Source organism: Macaca mulatta, chromosome 7 (assembly GCF_049350105.2).
Source record: "Macaca mulatta isolate MMU2019108-1 chromosome 7, T2T-MMU8v2.0, whole genome shotgun sequence".
NCBI classification, from domain to species: Eukaryota; Metazoa; Chordata; class Mammalia; order Primates; family Cercopithecidae; genus Macaca; species Macaca mulatta.
The window spans coordinates 90,466,454-90,486,553 of record NC_133412.1 but is presented as its reverse complement, the minus strand read 5'-3'; the positions used below and the strand labels follow the sequence as shown (position 1 = coordinate 90,486,553).

At 42.9% G+C, this 20,100-nt stretch overlaps 1 protein-coding gene across 4 annotated transcripts in view; it reads left to right on the top strand.

Annotated features, from left to right (window-relative positions):
* ADAMTS17 (ADAM metallopeptidase with thrombospondin type 1 motif 17) overlaps positions 1 to 20,100 on the top strand; it is a 362,991-nt gene that overhangs the window by 242,489 nt on the left and 100,402 nt on the right. For 2 of the 4 annotated variants that reach the window (XM_077940458.1, XM_077940456.1), the window contains exons 15-16: positions 3,153 to 3,273; positions 7,146 to 7,214. In XM_077940458.1, the coding sequence (XP_077796584.1) occupies positions 3,153 to 3,273; positions 7,146 to 7,214 (190 nt within the window). The remainder of the gene's footprint in view (positions 1 to 3,152; positions 3,274 to 7,145; positions 7,215 to 20,100) is intronic. The other 2 variants (XM_077940459.1, XM_077940457.1) reach the window with 1 other exon arrangement.

The window sequence follows — 20,100 nt, the reverse complement described above, 5'->3', positions numbered from 1 at the left end:
GCCTGCTTTGAAAGCTGAGAAATGAGTGATGAAGATTCCTAGGAAAGTAACTAAGGATCACCAGGATAACATGGGAAGACTTGAGAGGGTTTATTGCCTGGAGTTTCCTCGGGCTGGGTCTTGTTGTTGTCTTGGAACACCAAGCCTCATAAATACAGTCATCAAAGCTCCCCTAATGTTCAGAATTAATGACTTCAGTTGTGTCCTATAGCAGCTGCCCTTTGAAAACCATCCCAGTTTCTGCCAAAGTTATAAGTTGCTTGCGCTGACTGAAACAATGGAAGAAAATGCCCTCGTTGGCAGATTTTGTGGCTGTCACCCATCAGCTCTTAGACTCACTGCTCTTCAGCCACGGACATCCCTGCATTCCCTGCCTCCAGATGCAGACAGCCTCTGAAATAACACCAGGTAGAGTGGGCAGAACCCATGGACCTGTCCCAGCCCCTGGATGGTCTCCAGGATTAACTGAAAGGGTAACCCTGTATGCATTCCTGTTTGCACCTGACCTGAAAAACGCCCTTCTTTGGGGCTAGGGGAAACTGGACCAAATGGGGCATCTAGAAGCTGTTGAATCAGGAAACCTTAACTCAGGTGCAGGACAAGGAACCAGGCCTGAAGCCAGAGACTCACTCCTACCAAGCAAGGGTGTGGTTTGAAAATTATAGGAAGCCAGTGTAGGGAAGGTCTACGGCAGAGAGCACCTGAGATGAGAAAGCCCAGGTGGGAGCCAGAACAGGTGCCAGTAAAGAGGCCAGCAGGAGAGACCAGCTCTGTGGGCATTAGCCCTGTGGCCCTACCAGAAGCAAGTATGGAGACCATGCACTGGAGCTCTGAAGTGAAACAAAGCAACAGACACGTGTTTGCACAGATCTGGCCTGGGCATTTGTTAAACAATGCTAAGGGACATTTTCTGATCTTGGCTACTCTTAGCCCTATATATTCTTAGCCTCTATAAATTTTTTTTTTTTTTTTTTTTTTTTTTTTTTTGAGACGAACTCTTGCTCTGTTGCCCAGGCTGGAGTGCAGTGGTACGATCTCAGCTCACTGCAAACTCCGCCTCCCAGGTTCAAACTACTCTCCTGCCAGCCTCCCGAGTAGCTGGGACGACAGGTGTGTGCCACCATGCCTAGCTAATTTTTGTATTTTTAGTAGAGACGGGGTTTCACCGTGTTGGCCAGGCTGGTCTTGAACTCCTGACCTTGTGATCCACCCACCTCAGCCTCCCAAAGTGCTGGAATTACAGGCGTGAGCCACCGTGCCCAGCCAGCCCCTGTAATCTTTATACTGAGCAACTTGATAGCAGCTGGCTAGCAGTCCACATCAAGAATCCAGGCAGCCCTGCACCATGCTCTAGGCTGACGGTGCCTCATCACAGCTGGCTTCCCTCCAGGTCGCTACTGGATGGTCCGCCCTGGCAAAGCATTGCAGTTGGTTGCCAGTTACCATCTGTGTCTTGATGTGTTACCTACATCTCCCCAGCCACCATTAAGCCCACTCTTCTCCATTTGCTTCTTGCTGTCCTCTGGCCACTAAAGCCTTCGATTTTACCTTTTCCTCTTTTTATACTAACTTTGAACAAGTTTGATCTTTTATTCAAGTTCTGCCCTTTTTCAGATTTCATCATGGTAATTTTTAGACTCAACTCACTCAGCTTTTAGAACATCTTAAAGTCTTCCCTGGAATCTATCCAATTGTGCTATCATTTTTGGACAGAACAGTAGTGATTTCCCATTAAATCTTTTTCAAAAAAATAAAAGGCTCCAAGGATGAGACTTGAGGGTTACTAAATATGAAGAGTATTCGCCTATTCCTTTGAGTAGCATGCCATAGTGCAGCGATTCTCATCGCATGGCCGCCAGCAAGCAGCCTCAGCATCTCCTGGGAGCCGATTAGAAATGCACATTCTCAGGTGCACCCAAACCTGCTGGGTCAGAAACTCTAGGGCCAGGACATAGCAGTTTGTGTTTTAACAGCCCTCCCCGTGAGGCCGATGCACACTTAAGTAGGAGAACGGCTGCCATAATGAACAGAGGATGCTGATGTCTTTGGGGAGTTGTGGGCCAGGCACTTGCCTCCAGGGATCCGCGTGCAGTCAGCCTGGCACCCCAGGTGCTGTGCTTGCTCCAAGCCCTGCCTGCAGGTAGGAGTGCCTGTGAGGGGGAAGCACGGTGCTGCTTCTTGTCCAGGCATCATGGGAAAGGACTAAATCACCTCCACCAGGATTATCTTGGATCTTGATTTCTGGCTGTAGATTCCTTTGGAGTCTGAAGTGCCAATATGTAATCTGGGGTGCAAGGCAGTAGGAAAAACCCAGTTCTTGTTCTGAAAGCATTAGCTTTATAGGGGGAAAATGTGGAGGGACATTTAGGCAATCTAGCTAGTAAATAAATACCCACTGTTTAGTATAAATTTAGGTTATTTTGCAGAATACAAAATTCTCACTTTTTAAAAAAAGAAAAAAGGAGTCCAAAACCTTTCTCTGCTTTTTAGAAAACAGGCTGTGCTTCTCAGGCCCACCTAGGGTAGAGGCAGCCTCCCCTCTGCTCTCAGACGTGCCTTGTTAAAAAGGTTTGAGAGATAGGGCTCTTCGTAGACTAGCTCTCCCTACCTGAGAAAAGGGGGGCCCATGCCCAGCCCTGCCTGAATGAGCTGTGGGCATCCCTACCTTGTTAGAAAAGTCTGTGGTTTCCGTTGTATGTTCTAAGACTACTGGCTGTTTCAGCCAAGTTACAGGCGACCTCCACAGCCCAGAGGGGAAGCCCCATCATGAGAAATTGTGGCTGCACCAGCTGGTGTGAGCGTTCAGTCTTCACTCCCTTCCCAGGGTCTCTGCCTCCAGGCAGTCAGGGCATCAGACCTCAGTGTGACCTCCATGGGCACTTGTGCCTTCATGGGTCTCCCTCCTCCAGAACAAATACCAAAAAAATACACTTGACAACTATGTGGGTATAAAGACAAATATAATCCAGGTTGGATTCTGTGCATTTTTTTTTTCTCTCCTGAATTAAAATATTTTCTTGGGCCTCTGAATGGATCAGGGCCCCAGGCCCCATGCCTGCTGCACCTCATGGAAAAGTTAGCCTTTCAGGGCAGCCTCTTTAAAATCCCTCTGAGTCTTAACCACAGAATAACGAGGCCTTCTGGTTCTTTAGAAAATCGGCTGTGATGGCATCATTGGGTCTGCGGCTAAAGAAGACAGATGCGGGGTCTGCAACGGAGACGGCAAGACCTGCCACGTGGTGAAGGGTGACTTCAGCCACGCCCGGGGGACAGGTGAGTGCTGGCCCAGAGGGCTGCTGTGGCTACAGTGTTTTGTGTCCTTTGCCTACAGCTACTGATTGCAATCTTCCCTACAATTCATATTTAAGGGCTAGACGGTAGTGGATAGGTGACCTGGAACTTCAGTTTCATTTCTGAAAAGCAAGGAAGGACATTTGAGCAAGAATGATGCCTTCAAGTTGCTAGTAGTGAGTAGTTTGCCATGAACGGAAACAGCTCCCCACTTAGCCCGAGGTCTGTGAATCAGTGGTAACTGCCCTGTGCCAGGAGCTCAGCACTTCCTGGCAGCCCTCCTTCTGATGTGCAGGCAGAGAAGGTGGTAAAGACACTTGCCAAATCATTTTACCTGTCGTTGGAAGACGTTTGCTCTGTGTCTGAATTTTCTGTTAGTAAAAGTAAGATAGCACTTACATTTCTAAAACATGCATGAAGCCGTACAGTCTGGAAAGTCTCAGGTGCCACTGCCAACTGTGACTCCGGAGTACCCGAGCCTCCTGGTCCCCAGGCACAGACATCCCTCAGCACTGTCCCTAGAGAGGGATGCCAGGATTCGGTTGATGGGCCGCCTTCATCTTTCTGCTAGCATGCTTTTTGCAGCTGCAGGCTGCTTTGTCCTACATGGGACACGACTTTCTGATCTCCCATCCTGGAGGACAATGTTTAGGAAAGCGTCTGTGGTTGACACCTAGTGAGGGGAGCACAAGGCAGGTGAGCCACTGGGGAGGGAGCTCTGGCAGCCTTAGCGAGTGTCCACTCACCCCCCATCACCAGGAGAACTTGTGTTGGGAGGAAGGAGCTGAGAAACTTATTTTAATTTCCACAAGTTGCTTTGCATAGAAGCTTTTCAGTTCATTTCCACCTGACAAGAGAACAGAACCACATTTATGCCTCCCTGTCCCACAGAACAGCCCCGTAAGGTGAGGCGTGCTCTCCTCTCTGCTTTTCTCTGTGTGGATAGGAAACCTGGTCTGGAAGAAACGTTCCTTCTAGATGCCCGTGGGAAAGGCAACCTACTGCACCAATATTTTGCAGCACCCTGTGAAAGCAAAACCAGAGGAAAATGCAAATGCAAAATGAAATTTAAAAATGAAATTTCAGGTGGATTTTAAAGGCAGATAGCTAGTCAACAAGGCACAGAGCTTAGTGTGAGAATCTGTGCCTGCCACGTCAACAGAGAAAGGAGAGGCAGGAGCAGGTTGGTTTGGGGGAAAGTGGCCTCCAGAGCTGCACTGTCCAGTTCAGCAGCTGCTGGCCCCTGGAGATGATCCAAACTGTAATTCATTAAAATGAAACCAACTTAAAAGTTCATCTTTCCGTCTCACTGGGCAAATTTTGAGAACTCTGTTGCCGCACACGGCCAGCAGCTCCTGTGTTGGGCAGCACTGGCAGAGAATATTCCCAGCATCCCAGAAGGTTCTCCTGGACAGCACGGCTCCAGAGAATTGCCCATTTCTGCTATTCATTTTGGCATACTTGATGCCATTTTCTCTATTGGTACCCCAGCTCCTGGGCTGCTGTGAGAATTTGACCTTGCCTATTGCAGCTGATTCAACATTTAGGAGCAAAACTCCTGCAGTTGGTGAAGGGTTACTACTTATTGTTGGCTTTTCTTTTTTAATAGAAGCATTAGAACCCTTCGTTTATTAAATTGAACATTGTACTGAGCTCCCATAAAGAGAACTGACTACAAGTGTGTGATTCTGTAGAAGACAAGTCAGGTACAGCCAGGCCCACCCCCATCCCCAACCCTGGGCAACTCTGTATGTAGAACACAAAGGAAAGTTCTACCACACATCTAGCATAGGATCTCACTTCTCAGATAACCCAGATTAAGGTCAAAAGTGGTCTTCCTTTGCCCAGACTCTGATCTGTATGCCAGCCCTTGATTTGGCCCAGGCAGACCCATTCATCTGACCACAGTAACATCCTCCTCTCCTGCCCACCCCTTTCCCTTCTCCATCCACCCCAACCTGGGCCACATCCCTGTCTAGAATGTGAGGTCAGACCCCTATGGCCATGACAGTGAGTCCCTCATGGAAGGATAGACCATACTGAAGCCTCCTTGGGTAACTCCCCCAACCCTGGCTTGCAGCCTAGCATGTGTCCTTCCAGCTGCCAAGGCACAGAAGCCTTACCAAACCTTCAGACAAAAATAAGCACACGTTCGCTTCACCTGCCTGAACTGCCATTCTGAGTGATTGCCAGTTGTCACACATTCATTTTAAGGTACACAGCAGTTTTTTGTTTTTGTTTTTGTTTTTTTCAAATCCTCACAGCTGGAGTCTTTGAACGTGAGCCCATATCAATATGGATTCTATATATTGAAAATCTGCCTGCAGTACTCGTTTGCACATGAATTGAGTCACTGGCTGCCTTTCTAGTATAGTTTCATTCAACACAAACCTGTCATCATGGTCTGACATATTGGAATGCACTTAGAGATACAAATGGTTACCCCCAAGCCCATTCACGCAATGATTATTTATGCAGCATGACTACATTTTAACCAGCAGGTATACAGAAATAAGTTATTGTCCCCACCTCAGGTACAGTTGAGGGAGGAGACCCCCGGGCAAACAGACAGCATTAGCCTATGTAAGCATGAGGTGGAGGCAGCCCAGCAGGCATGTTGTGGGACCCCAAGTTCTGGTGGGGCACCAGACTTGGCCTCCAAAAGATGAGGGTGGCCCCCAGCACTAAAGGACAAGTAGAAATCAGTTGATAGTGGGGGTAGCAGGAGGACACTTCAGGCTGAAGGGGAAACATATCCTTGCAAGACCCAGCATGGAAATCACAGAAAGACCCCAGGTCAAGAGGCATCTTGGTGACGCCAAGCGCAGCTGAGTGGGTGGATTCACCAGGCCTATCAGTTTAGATAGGAAGGTAACTTTCATCTCTGCTCGCCTCTAAAGAATGAGGGAAGGAGGAATGCCTTATCACCCTTCCGGGTGGATATCAAAGAGAAACTCCACACCAGAAAGATAAAACGGAATCAAATGCTGGATTTTTGCCCAATTTTACGAAGTCCTGACCCCTGCCTGAACTCCTGTGGGTCCTTTTACCAAAGTTCCTGAGCTGAGAATCCAGGGCAGACCCACACGTGGCAAAGTGTCCAGCCCAGCAGAGCCAAATCTCCCTCTCTGTCACGAGAGGTCCCAGTGTGGCGTCAGGGGAAGTGGTGTCCTGAGTGTAGGATGTTTATTGCCCTCCAGCCTGTTGCTTCGAAACTTTGAACAAATGAGGTCCTCAGCTACTTATCTATGGAAGGAATCAACTCAACTTGGCTATCATATTGCTTTTCTGATGGATGGGCTTCAGAATGCTCATGCCTTGGGCTGGCTTATGACAGTTGAGTTATCTGAACCTAGTAATTTGAGCGTTCTTGGTATGATGCTTTCATTTCATTAAATTGCCATTTTAACAATATTATCTTTATTCCACCCTGCTCCTTGGCACTGAAAAGGTGGCTGGTCAGTCTCCAGGTGACCGGCCCATGGGCAGCCAGGACACACCTGGACTGAAGTCCTCACTGAGAACCAGCCAAGGATACCTGTGGGCTTTGGCTCCCTTTGCTCTTTGTTCTTGCAGAGAACCTTTTCACATAATCAATCCTTAAAAGAAAGGGTGGGGTGAGGATCCCTTTTGAATGTGGATAGATCCGTGTGTCACACATTTGTTCAGTAATTTCCTCTAGAACCCCTGCCACATGCCAGGTTCCATGCTCTGTTTTGTGTGGGTTGTGGAATCTCGTGGGGGCGGAAGTTCACTGTTATGGGCTGATAGTACAAAATGAGGCTTCTTTACACTGTGATGAAGAATCATAAAATGTGCACATAAACCAATTACAACGTATTTCTTTTTCTCAGTTAAGAATGATCTTTGTACGAAGGTATCCACATGTGTGATGGCAGAGGCCGTTCCCAAGTGTTTCTCATGTAAGATGTTGGATGTTACGTGTCGTCCCAGCAGTGACATGCTTGGTGTGGCTCTTGCCTGGCTCATGTACCTGAGTGTTTTCTGAACAGAATCGATGGGAATAAGTTGTGTGCGAAGCCATGGATAAACGCAGAGGCCATTAAATGCTTACATAAACTGATGTTGAAGACTGATTACCATAAGAAAAACTATAGGATGAAACAAAATTTAAAGCTATAAAAGATAGAGTCATGGGATCAAGAGCCCAAATAGAAACATATCCTAGCATGCTGGGGGTGAGTTTTCTTTCCCCTCAAGCACACCTGGTGCTCTGGCAGAAAATACCCAGGCATGCCAGAGAATTTAGCCTTAGCTGGCACCTTCCTCCATGGAAAAATTTTCATATTTCAGGACTGGTTTCCCTACAGGCAGAGGAGCATTTGGTAACATGCTTCTGGTCTTCATTTGTCTACGCTGGCCTCCCATTGTAAGGGGCGAACTGAGGCACAGTTTAGCCTCATGGGCTTCCCAAACAATGAGTTCTTTTCAGTTAGACCCAGGAACAACCTTTAGGGAGGAACATAAGATAGTAATATTCTTGTGAACAACTTTTGTAACAAGAGAAAACCATAACAAATGCCTCTCCAAACATTTTATGGTCTATTTACAAAACAAAAAAGAACTCTGATTTTGGGGGAAAGAGTCCAGGTACACATAAGCCAGGGTTTTACCTCTAGTCCGTCATGGTACCTTTTCAGTCCAATGGTTTTCTTCCAAAGATGGTTAATGCTCCTGAAAACATGAGGGAAAATGGGAGCCCCAAATCATCTAACAGCAAGTCTACTCGAGAAATTCAGACAAAAATGATTTCACAGGGAAATTGCTCATAGCCTAGTAATAGTAACTCTAGAAGATTTGAGACAGGTTAAAGGTCAGCATCACTTTGAAGTTCCTTCTTACTACTGGTCCTTAGGGCAGAAATGGCATGTTCTCCTGGAACCATGGCAAAGGCATTGGATTTTATCCATGGCTTCCTCACGAAACCAAATCATGTTCCTGTAACTGGGTTTCTCCTGCTTGGTGGCTGAAGCTAGAATGGGAAATCACTCCAAAGATAAAGCCTTCCTACCTTACCTAAAATGTGAATCTATCTTGTAAATTCTGAGAGTAAATCCTACCTCATAATTATTCTTCATGCTTGCAGTGTGGTGGTATCTGGCATCCACATCGTGGGGTGTCTGGCCTGAGAGACGCCAAGAAGCTTTGGGACTTGGTGATGGTACTCTTTCCCTTCCTGGTGGCTCTTCACACATGCCTCAGGTGGAAGCTCTGGGTCAGAGCAGGGGTTGGAGGACTGTGAGCCTGAGGCAGTTTCCCTGGTTTGTGGACAGAGGGCCTGCCTTTCAGTTCAGGGACTTTTTCATTGGTTCTTTTTTTTTTTTTTTTTTTTTTAGACAGAGTCTCATTCTGTCACCCAGGCTGGAGTGCAGTGGCACGATCTCAGCTCACTGCAACCTCCCCCTCCCGGGTTCAAGCTATTCCGCCGCCTCAACCTCCTGAGTAGCTGAGATTATAGGCACGTGCCACCATGCCTGGCTAATTTTTTTGTATTTTTTAGTAGAGATGGAGTTTCACCATGTTGTTCAGGCTAGTCTTGAACTCCTGACCTCATGATCCACCCGCCTCAACCTCCCAAAGTGCTGGGATTACAGGCGTGAGCCACTGCGCCTGGCTGGGTTCTTTTTATCACGAACAGAGAAACTTGTCCAAACGGTTAGCAGAGTGCATGCATAAGGACTGCCCTGCGCTGAGAGGTCACCTGAGGGTGAGCTCACTTGAGTAGCGAGTCCGTCCTGACCTGCTTTTCATCAGCACCTCCACCAGGGGCACATGAGAAAAGACAGAAAACAGATGTCTTTTCACTGGTGCATCCTGTGCCGTAGTTAAGCTTAAAAATAGACGTGGATACCATGCATCAGCTGCAAAAGTACCTTGCTGTGGAATGAGGGAAAGGAACTGATCAGGGCCCAGTCAGTTCTGTCGGATTCTGCAGATTGGTGATCCCAATGCCAAGGTTTGTTAGTTGCAAAAGATTCCATACAACAGCAGCTTCTTTCAAGAACAGCTCATCCCCCACAAGCAGATCTTGTTTCCAGGCATGTTTGGTAGTTTGAGTGGAAATTCCTCTGAAAAAGATTCTGATCACTTTGACCCTGAACAACTTTTGTCTCAGTTTTCGACATTTTACTGCCTTACATGCCTGGAATCCAATCACAGTTGAAACTCCCTAGAAGGAATGGATTTCTCTAAGAGAGATCTGCTGTAGAATATTTTGTGCCATAATCCTAAAAGCTGGTTTTCTTGTGGCCAGAATTTTTCAGTAGAGAAGCTTTCCTAGAGCAAAGACAATTTTTAATCAAGAAACCTTGCCCTCACCCTAGAGCCACTGGAGGGGAAAGGACCATGTGCCGGCTGCTCTGGCAAGCCAGCGTCACTATTCCCAAGTCAGATGTGGTTGGAAAGGGTCATACTAGAGGACCACACAACTGCCTGGGGATCAGGGCACAACAGTGAGGCGCCCGCTGCCCTCAAACTAGACTTTGTGTACATTTGTGAAGTCTCTGCAAACATCCCGCAGGACATTTATTTGTAAACATCCTAGACTAGGTCAATGGCAACCATGCCAAGGCATTTGCTGTCAAGGCTGAAGGACACTGCTAAACTTTCTGGCTGAGAAACTCTTTCTGGCTGATTGAACATATGGTTGTTTTCTCGTCTTTCCAAGATCACCTGAAAATGAATGAAAAGTCAGTTCTTGAAAGGTTTAGGGAGGACAAGCACATCTCAGGTGGAAGTTCATCTGTGGATGCAATGGAATGAATATACTTGGTTTTGCTGCAATAAACAAGCAAACAAAACTAACATAAAAGTGCCTCCCAGATCTCAGTGGCTTAACAGAAAAGTCTGCTTCCAGCCCCTGCTGCTTGCCCACTGTGGGTTGGCAAGAGGCTCTGCACAGTGAGGTTACTCCTGGAACTAGGCTGGCAGAGACTTTATCTGTTCACACGCTGCCACAGTCACCTTGGCCAGGAAAGGAGTATGGCAAACCAGACCCTGATGTGCTTCAGGCTCCTGCGGGGAAGAGACACACCTCATTTTTGCTCACATTTTACTGTTCAAAGTCACATGGTCACACACGTTTAAGTGGGTGGTGAAATGTATTACTTCCATATTTCCAGAGAAAAACTTGGAAATATTTGCGGCCAGCACCATAACACAGCAGCCCTAGGAGTTTTACCACAACACAGCACCTCTAGGAAACACCTCTTCATTCTGGTATTTTGGTTGCCAACACAGCAACAGCTCCCTGCACCCAGCAGAAAGCCAATCCTGAGAGTAAACAAATCCTGTGCATCCCCACAGGAGACCGCCCAGCTGCCTGGTTCTTGAAGGAGAGTCTGCAACATGAATGAGAAAAACCAAGATAAACTGGGGAAAAAAAAGAAATAAAAAAGAAAAGACCAACGGAAAAAGTAACTCAAATAATAGAAGTTCAAATTCTCTAATAACTATTTGTAGAAAGATTTAAGATGATATTGTAGCCACAAAATAAGAGCAGAATGCCATGGGAAGAAATAATCAGAAAACAAAAAATAGATCTCAAAAATTAAAAATATGACTATCAGACCAGCCTGAGCAACATGGCGAAACCCTGCCTCTACAAAAAATACAAAAAAATTAGGCAGACACGGTGGTGTGTGCCTGAAGTCCCAGCTACTCAGGAGGCCAGGGTGGGAGGATCGCATGAGCTGGGGTGCGGGGGCAGAGGTTACAGTTAGCTGAGGTCACGCCACTGCACTCCATCCTGGGTAACAGACTGAGACCCTGTCTCAAAAAAAAGAAAAAAGACTATCAAAATCATGCAATAAGGCCAGGCACGGTGACTCACACCTGTAATCCCAGCACTTTGGGAGGCCAAGGTGGGCGGATCATGAGGTCAAGAGATGGAAACCATCCTGGCTAACATGGTAAAACCCTGTCTCTACTAAAAATATACAAATTAACCGGGCATCATGGCACGTGTCTGTAGTCCCAGCTTATTGGGAGCCTGAGGCAGGAGAATTGCTTGAACCCGGGAGGCAAAGATTGCAGTGAGCCGAGATTGCACTGCTGCACTCCAGCCTGGGCAACAGAAGCAAGACTCTTGGTCTCAAAAAAAAAAAAAAAAAAAATGCAGTAAAAGCAAAAAAACAACAAATGATAGACTGACAGTTTTTGCAACATGTCTAGTAAGTAAAGAGTTTGAGTCCAAAAAATATCAAATTATAGTAATATATGTTACACACATTTTTTAAACTACTGCATCTCAACTAAATAAAAGATGGTAGAAAAATGGGCAAAGCTTAAGAACAAGGCCATTAACTGAAAAGGGAAAACAAATGGTCAATAAGTATACAGGACACTGAGCCTCATTGGTTATCAGGGAAATGCAAATTAAACTTATGACAATATCTTTTTACCAAATGGATTAGCAAATGTTAAGAAGATTGATCTTGTCAAGTATTTAGAAATCTTTGAATAAACCATTTACTCTCATATAGTGTGGATTGGCTTAAATAGTATTTAAACCAAGGTCAACTTAGCAGTGCCTGTGTTTGACTCAGTGATTCTCACATTAGCTGACCTGGTAGGACATTATATTTATGCACAAGAAGACATGTACAAAGCCATTCATAGAAGTATTATTTATTTTCTAAGCAGCTTTATAAAGATATCATTCACATGCCATATAATTCACCCATTTAAAGTGTGCGATTCAATGAGTTTCAGCACATGCACAAGGTTATGCAGCCATGTATTAGGGTTCTCTAGAGGAACAGAACTAATAGGAGATACACACATACACACATATATATGGGAGTTTATTAAGTAGTGTGTGTGTATGTGTATATCTGTGTGTACGTATGTATGTGTGTGTATATATAGGGGAGTTTATTAAGTATTAACTTGATCACAAGGTCCCAGCTGGCTGTCCGCCAGCTAAGGAGCAAGAACCAGTCCGAGTCCCAAAACTGAAGAACTTGGGGTCTGATGTTTGAGGGCAGGAAGCATCCAGCATGGGAGAAACATGTAGGCTGGGAGGCTAGGCCCATCTCTCTTTTTCATGTTTTTCTGCCTGCTTTATATTCGATGCAGCTGATTAGATTGTGCCCACCAGATTAAGGGTGGATCTGCCTTCCCCAGCCTCCTGACCCAAATGTTAATCTCTTTTGGCAACACCCTCACAGACACACCCAGGATCAATACTTTGTATCCTTCAATCCAATCAAGTTGACACTCAGTATTAACCATCACAAGTCCACCCCTTGTCAACTTGAACCCATCCACATCTTCTGAAATCATACATAATCTTCAAATAAAGACAATAATAAGGTCATAATTACCCCTAACATAATACAGCTATCCTTCGTACAACCGGAAACACACCCATCCCCAACCCAAATACTATTACATAAAGTTAATAATACTTATATGCTTGTATGAAGTCAATAAGTCTTATGTCACATGACAAAGGAAAAGGAAATAAAGATATTTTCTTTGTCCAAGTGTATACATGCTCAAACATATTTTTAGCGAAAGAAGGAGGAAATACTCATGACAATTACAGTCTTCCTTTCTGCAGCTGGTCACGTGGTCATAGCTGGTATCGATAACTACCTTTCTCTACTACCCATTCTGTATTCCCTTAGCTTTCAGCAAGCACCTCAGCAGGTCATGGGCTTTTTCCTGGTGGAGTGACCCAAACCTTCATTCCTGAGGGGTCTGGGCCATTGTCGTCCTGCCTGGATTGGGCTGTTGTAGTTTCCCATTGGCCTTAATCACAGAGCATGGTAATACTAAGAGACGCCCTAATGGATCTCCTGTATTCCATGTGTACTCTTCCTTACCTCCATTGTGGAGTAGTAGACTGATTTCATCTTGATAGTCCAGGTCAGTCACCCCAGCCAACACTGTAACTCCCTTCTTAGCCTGTTGACTTAAAGGTAGGAGGAACCCAAAGTGTCCAGGTGGGTACCAATCTTCCAGTTTAATGAAATCGTTGTGTCTCCTGGTGGCAGCATTCCTCCCTCTGGAACTAAGATCTCTAGGCCAGCAGAATATAATGTCGGGGAAACAGGAAGCAAAAATTTTGCTAGGGGATCACTAGGGGCGATGGTGAGTGGTATCACTTCACTTCCACCCCTTGATTCCTGGACCTGTGAATCCTGGCTATGGGAGAAACAGTACCATATATTGGATGCTGATTCAGAGCATATACGGCCTGCTGGTGAACTTTGCCCCAGCCCTGCAAAGTATGGTCACCTAGTTGGCATTGTAATTGTGACTTCAAAAGGCCATTCCACCGTTCTTTCTAGCTTCTTCAAGATGATGGAGAACATGGTAAGACCAGTGAATTCCGTGAGCATGAGGCCACTGCCACACTTCTTTAGCTGTAAAGTGAGTGCCTTGGTCAGAGGCAATGCTGTGTGGAATGCTCTGTGGATAAGGCATTCTGTGACTCCACAGATGGTAGTCTTGGCAGAAGCATTTCATGCAGGATAGGCAAACCCATATCCGGAGTAAGTGTCTAGTCCAGTGAGGACAAACCACTGCCCTTTCCATGATGGAAAAGGTCCAATATAATCAACCTGCTACCAGGTAGCTGGCTGATCACCCCAAGGAATGGTGCCATATCACCACAATCATTCCCAAAAGAAACCCCATGCTCAGTAGCAGTCATTCCCCATCACCCTCTTAGGCCCTAGGCAACCACTCATCTAATGTCTATATGTACGAATTTTTCTATTGTGTATATTTCATGTAAATGGAATCATATAATATGTGGTCCTTCCTGACAGGCTTTTTCCCTTAGCATAGTATTTTCAAGTCATCCATGTTGTCACATATATCAATGCTTCTTTTTATTGCCAAATACTATTCCATTGTTTGGCTATCTCATATTTTATAAATACAGTCATTGGTTGATGGGTATTTGGATTGTTTCCACTTTTTTGGCTATTAGGAATAACGCTGATATAAACTTTTGTGTACAGGTTATCATGTGGACATGTTTTCATTTCCCTTGTGTATATACCTGGGAGTGGAATTGGTGAGTGATAATTCTGTGTTTAACTTTTGGAGTAGCTGCTAAACTCTTTTCCAAAGTGGCTGCACCACTTTACGTTTCTGCTAGCAATGAATGGGGGCTACCATTTCTCCATGTTCTACAACTTACTATTTTTTGTTAGAGTCATCCTAGTGGGCACAATGTGGTATGTCCTTGTGGTTTGGGTTTGCACTTCCCTAATGACTAATGTATCATTAGCATCTTTTCATTTGCTTGTTGGTCATTCATATATCTTTTTTGGGGAAATGCCTGTTAAAATCATTTGCCCATTTTTAAATTGGATTGCCATTTTCTTCTCGAGTTGTAAGCTTTCTTTATATATTCTGGATGCAGTTTCTTTATCAGACAAATGATTTGCACAGATTTTCTCACAGGGTATGAGTTGGTTTTTCACTCTCTTGATGGTATCTTTTGAAACACAAGTTTTCAGGTTTGATGTAATCCAGTTAATCTATTTTTTCTTTTGTTGCTTGTGCTTTTGCTGCCATGTCTAAGAAACCATTGCCTAATTCAAGGTCACAAAGATTTAGTCCTACGTTTTCTTCCAAGAGGTTTCTAGTTTTAGCTCTGATATTTACATCTGTGATCCATTTTTGAGTTAATTTTTTTGTGTGGTCTGAAGTAGGAGTACAACTTCATTCTTTTGCATATGGATATCCAGTTGTCCCAACACTGTTTGTTGAAGACTGTTCTTTCCCCGATGAATATTCTTGGCACCTTTGTTTAAAAAAAAAAATTGTTTTCTGGACTCCGAATTATATTCCATTGTTAGAAACGACTGTCCTTATGCCATTACCTTGCTGTCTTGATTGGTATAGGTAGCCAGAAAGTTTGAAATCAGGAAATCTGAGTTCTTCAACTTCTTTTGAAATATTGTTTTGGCTATTCTGGGTCTATTGCATTTTCATCTGAATTTTAGGATCAGCTTGTCATTTTTGGCTAAAAAAAAAAAAAATGCTGGGATTTTTGATAGGGATTACGTTGAATCTGTAGACCAATTTGTGAAGCAGTCCCATTTTTACAATGTCGTCTGATCCAAGAATATAAAATATCTTTCCATTTATTTAGATATTCGTTAATATCTTTCAGCGATGTATTGTAGTCTTCAACTTACAAACCCTCCAGGTTTTTTTTTTAATGTATTCCTAAGTGTTTGATTCTTTTTGATGCTACTTAAATTGAATTGCTTTTTAAATTTCATTTTCCAACTGTTCATTCCTAACATCTAGAAATGCAGTTGATTTTTTTTTTTTTTTTTTTTTTTTTTTTGGTGAGATGGAGTCTCGCTCTGTCGCCCAGGCTGGAGTGCAGTGGCACCATCTTGGCTCACTGCAAGCTCCGCCTCCCAGAGCCATTCTCCTGCCTCAGCCTCCCTAGTAGCTGGGACTACAGGCACCTGCCACCACACCCGGCTGATTTTTTTGTATTTTTAATAGAGACAGGGTTTCGCCGTATTAGCCAGGATGGTCTTGATCTCCTGACCTTGTGATCTGCCTGCCTCGGCCTCCCAAAGTGCTGGGATTATAGGCATGAGCCACCACGCCCGGCCTGGAGTTGATTTTTATATATTGACCTTGTATCCTGCAATCTTACCGAACCTGTCATAATAGGTTTTTTAATGGATTCCTTAGGATTTTCTCTATAAAATATTTCAGCATCTGCAAATAGAGATAATTTTACTTCTTCTTTCCAATCTGTATGCCTTTTATTTCTTTTCCTTGCATAATTGCCCTAGATAGAACTCCTAGTACAGTGTTGAATGGGAGTAACAGGACATCCTTGTCTTGTTCCTTATCTTAGGGGACAAGCATTTAGTATTTCACCATTAAGTATGCTGTTAGCTGTGGAGTTTTGTAGATGCCCTTTATCAGGTTGAGCATGCTCCCTTCTATTCCTAGTTTGTTGAGTATTTTTATCAGGAAAGAGTGTTGAAATTTGTCAAATGCTTTTCCTGCACCTATTGAGATGATCTTGTGGATTTTGCCCCTTATTAACATGGAGGATTACGTTGATTGATTTTTTTTTTTTTTTTTTTTTTTTTTGAGAGGTAGTCTCACTCTGTTGCCCAGGCTGGAGTGCAGTTACACAATCCTGGATCACTGCAACCCTCGCCCACTGGGTTCAAGCGATTCTCATGCCTCAGCCTCCCAAATAGCTGGGATTAAAAGTGCACATCACCACGCCTGGCTAATTTTTGTATTTTTTTTTTTTTTTTTTTTTTTTTTTTTTTAAGTAGAGACAGGATTTCACCATGTTGGCCAGGCTGGTTTCAAACTCCTGGCCTCAAGTGATCCACCTGTCCCAGCCTCCCAAAGTGCTGTGATTACAGGGGTGAGCCACTGTGCCCAGCCTGATTTTTCCATATGTTAAACCAAGCTTGAGTCCTAGCATAAATCATATTTGATCACAGTGTAGAATCCTTTTTACATGTGGCTGGATTGGGCTTGCTAGTATTTTGTGGAGGGGTTTGAGGGGTTTTCTGTGCATATTCATATATGATATAGTGTTGTTTCTTATAGTGAAAATTTTGAAACAACCTAAATGTCCATTAATAGGCGAGTAGTTATATAAACTTCATAGCGATTTAAGCAAAAAAATAAATAAATAAAGTAGAGCTATACATAACATATATGATATCTGAGACATGTTTTTAAAAATTGAAAATGTAATATGATATATTGAGTTACTCCTAACATAGAAGTGAGACAAATGTAAATATGAAAATACTATGCTGTTTTTGTTTGTGTAGTATTAAACTTCTTACAGTGAGAAAATATACTCACATGTATTTGTATAAATTCCAAATATATGTTGTTTTTTAAAAGGAAAATGACAATGAACTCACTGATATCAATAAACCTGTGTCCTAACAAATTTTACTGTAAACAAAGGAAAGTCTGGTTAGCCTACAACACTGTCCTGTTTCTCCCTACCACACCTAGTGCAAGCAACCAGTATGATTAGAACTTGTCTCACTTTAAAATGTGAAATAAATTTACCAGCACAGGATCTATACAAGTATCTGGCAATAGGAAAAAGATAAAGGGGACAAGGAAAGCAAATGACTTTTTAAAAATCCTGGCAAAATGTTACCAAGGAAAAGATGTAAATTGTGACCCAATGTTACTGCCATGAATTTCAAAAAGTGATCAACAGTCGCCTTGATAAAATAGGAACTCAAAGGCCAGGCGCAGTGGCTCACGCCTGTAACCCCAGCACTTTGGGGGGCCGGGGCAGGGGGATCACCTGAGGTCAGGAGTTCGAGACCAGCCTGGCCAACATGGTGAAACCCCGTCTCTACTAAAAATACAAAACTTAGCTGGGCGTGTTGGTGGGCGCCTGTAATCCCAGCTACTAAGGAGGCTGAGGTAGGAGAATCACTTGAACCCGGAAGGTGGAGGTTGCAGTGAGCTGAGATCACACCACTGTACTCCAGCCTAGGCAACAAAGCAAAACTCCATCTCCAAAAAAAAAAAAAGAAACTAAGAATTCATAGCTAAGACACAAGACCTCAATGAAGAAACGGTGACGCAATGAAGCAAGAGAGAGAGATGAAACGTGACTTAGCAGAACTGAGGACATACCGTAGGAGAGGTCAGTGAATCCATCACAAAAACCAGGTCTACATGGAAGCAGACAGAGAATATCAACACTACGAGAGTGCAGTAAGAAACCCGGAAGACAGGATTGAGAAAAACACCAGGGGAAAATGGAAATAAACAAAAAGTCCCAAGGATGAAAGATCACATGAGCACTGCAGAAGACAAAGGCGACAAATGTATATACTTTGATATCTGGCCCCCCAAAAAAAACCAACCAAATAGATCCGAAAAAAAAAAATGTACTGATAATATAGCCTTGTGTCCAGGAAAAGTTGCCACAAAACTACGAATAGCCTATTAGTTATTAGACGTTAAAGGTAAGACTCCTTTGAGCATCCCACCTAAATTTTAGAGAACCTAATAATGGGGCAATAACCAGCAGTCCTTAGACTTCTCCATGGTCACATTTTATGGAGCCACTCATACAACAGCCTCAGAGAAAGTAAGTATGACCCCAACATGTTATAGCAGCCAAACTGACATTCAAGGATAAGGACAATGAACAATTATTTTTTGCTATACAATATTATATTTCAGAAAATATAATTCCCATAAGTCCATCTCAAAGGGAACAAATTTGAGGCAAGCAAGAATTTATTAGAGAAACTGGCAGAAGAATGCATAACAAACATTAAATTTCTTTTTAGGATTAAAACTAAAACAACTATAGGAATTACCTTAGTAAAAAGTAAATGTTACAAACTAATACAATGTCAAAATGATACAATAAAAGTTGAAATGGGATGTGAGAAAGTAGAATGTACTGTAATTATTCTCATTTCCTTATTTTGTAATATCCAGGGACTAAATTACATCTGATAAGTTACACAGTAGAAGTATAAATATACAGGCCTATGGAAAAACATTCAATAAAACAGAAACAACAACTAGAATTTATTGGTAAGGGACAGGATGAAGAAATCCAACTAAATAGTATACAGCTCCACTGTTTGCTCATTTAATGAACCAAATGGGGGTAGGAAAGTACAAATATGTAAAATAATAGCGAATAGGGAAATAAAGTATAAAGGAAATTAATAAATCATAAGAGATTACATTGCTCGGTTCTGTAAATAAGTTTAAAACCTGTTTGAAATGAATGATTGAAAAAATAATTTCCCAATTGTGACTCTACATAAAATCAACACAGGTAAGTTATAGAAGCATAGAAATACTCCTAATTAAAGCAAGAATAATATTGATACCAAAACCCAATCCAACAAAGAAAGCATAATAACAATTACAGAGCATTCTTAGGAATAATGTTGCAAAAGTTCTAAATATTAGCAAACAATTCAGCAGCATATTAAAATTATATGCTATGGCCAAGTTAGGTTTATTCTGAGATATGAAGATGGTTTTATATTAGAAAATATATTCATATAATTATACTATTAATAGAACAAGGTGTGAGAGCAAGAGGAAACTATGCACTTAGATGCTGAAAAGGCATGCAGTAAAATTCAACCTTTATTCCTGACAAAACTCTTAATATGAGAATAACGTATATGTCTTTAATATGATTATATTATGCATAAAGTATGTTATATATGAGATATTATATATAACTGTAAGCCCACATTATATTCAACAGCGAAACACTATAAGCATTCTTGTTGTAATCAAAAACAAAACAAGGGTGTACATTCTCTCCAGGAATATTTAACATTTTTCTGGTGGTGCTCACCAATGCATTTAGAAAAGAAAAATAACTATGGCCACACCACCCTGAATGTGTCTGATCTCAGAAGCTAAGCTAAAGTCAGGTCTGGTTAGTACTTGAATGGGAGAGAAATATATATATTTATACCATAAACATTTCAAAAGAGTAAAACTATTACTGTGGTAGATATTATTGTGATATTATCATTTATCTTGAAAACGTAAGACAATTAACCTTGAAAATATGACAATTATAAGAGGATTCAGGAAGTTGGGTACAAAATTAATACATAGAAACCAGTTGCATTGTTTTTGTACAAATTAATAAACAGTTAAAAGATAAAAGGTAGGAAACAATGCAAGGGATTGATCGGATCTAACCTGGGAAGCACAAAGTAATCCAAGCAGGGTAAATAAAAAAAAAAAGATAAAATAAGCACTGCAGAAGACAAAAGAGATAAACATATATACTCT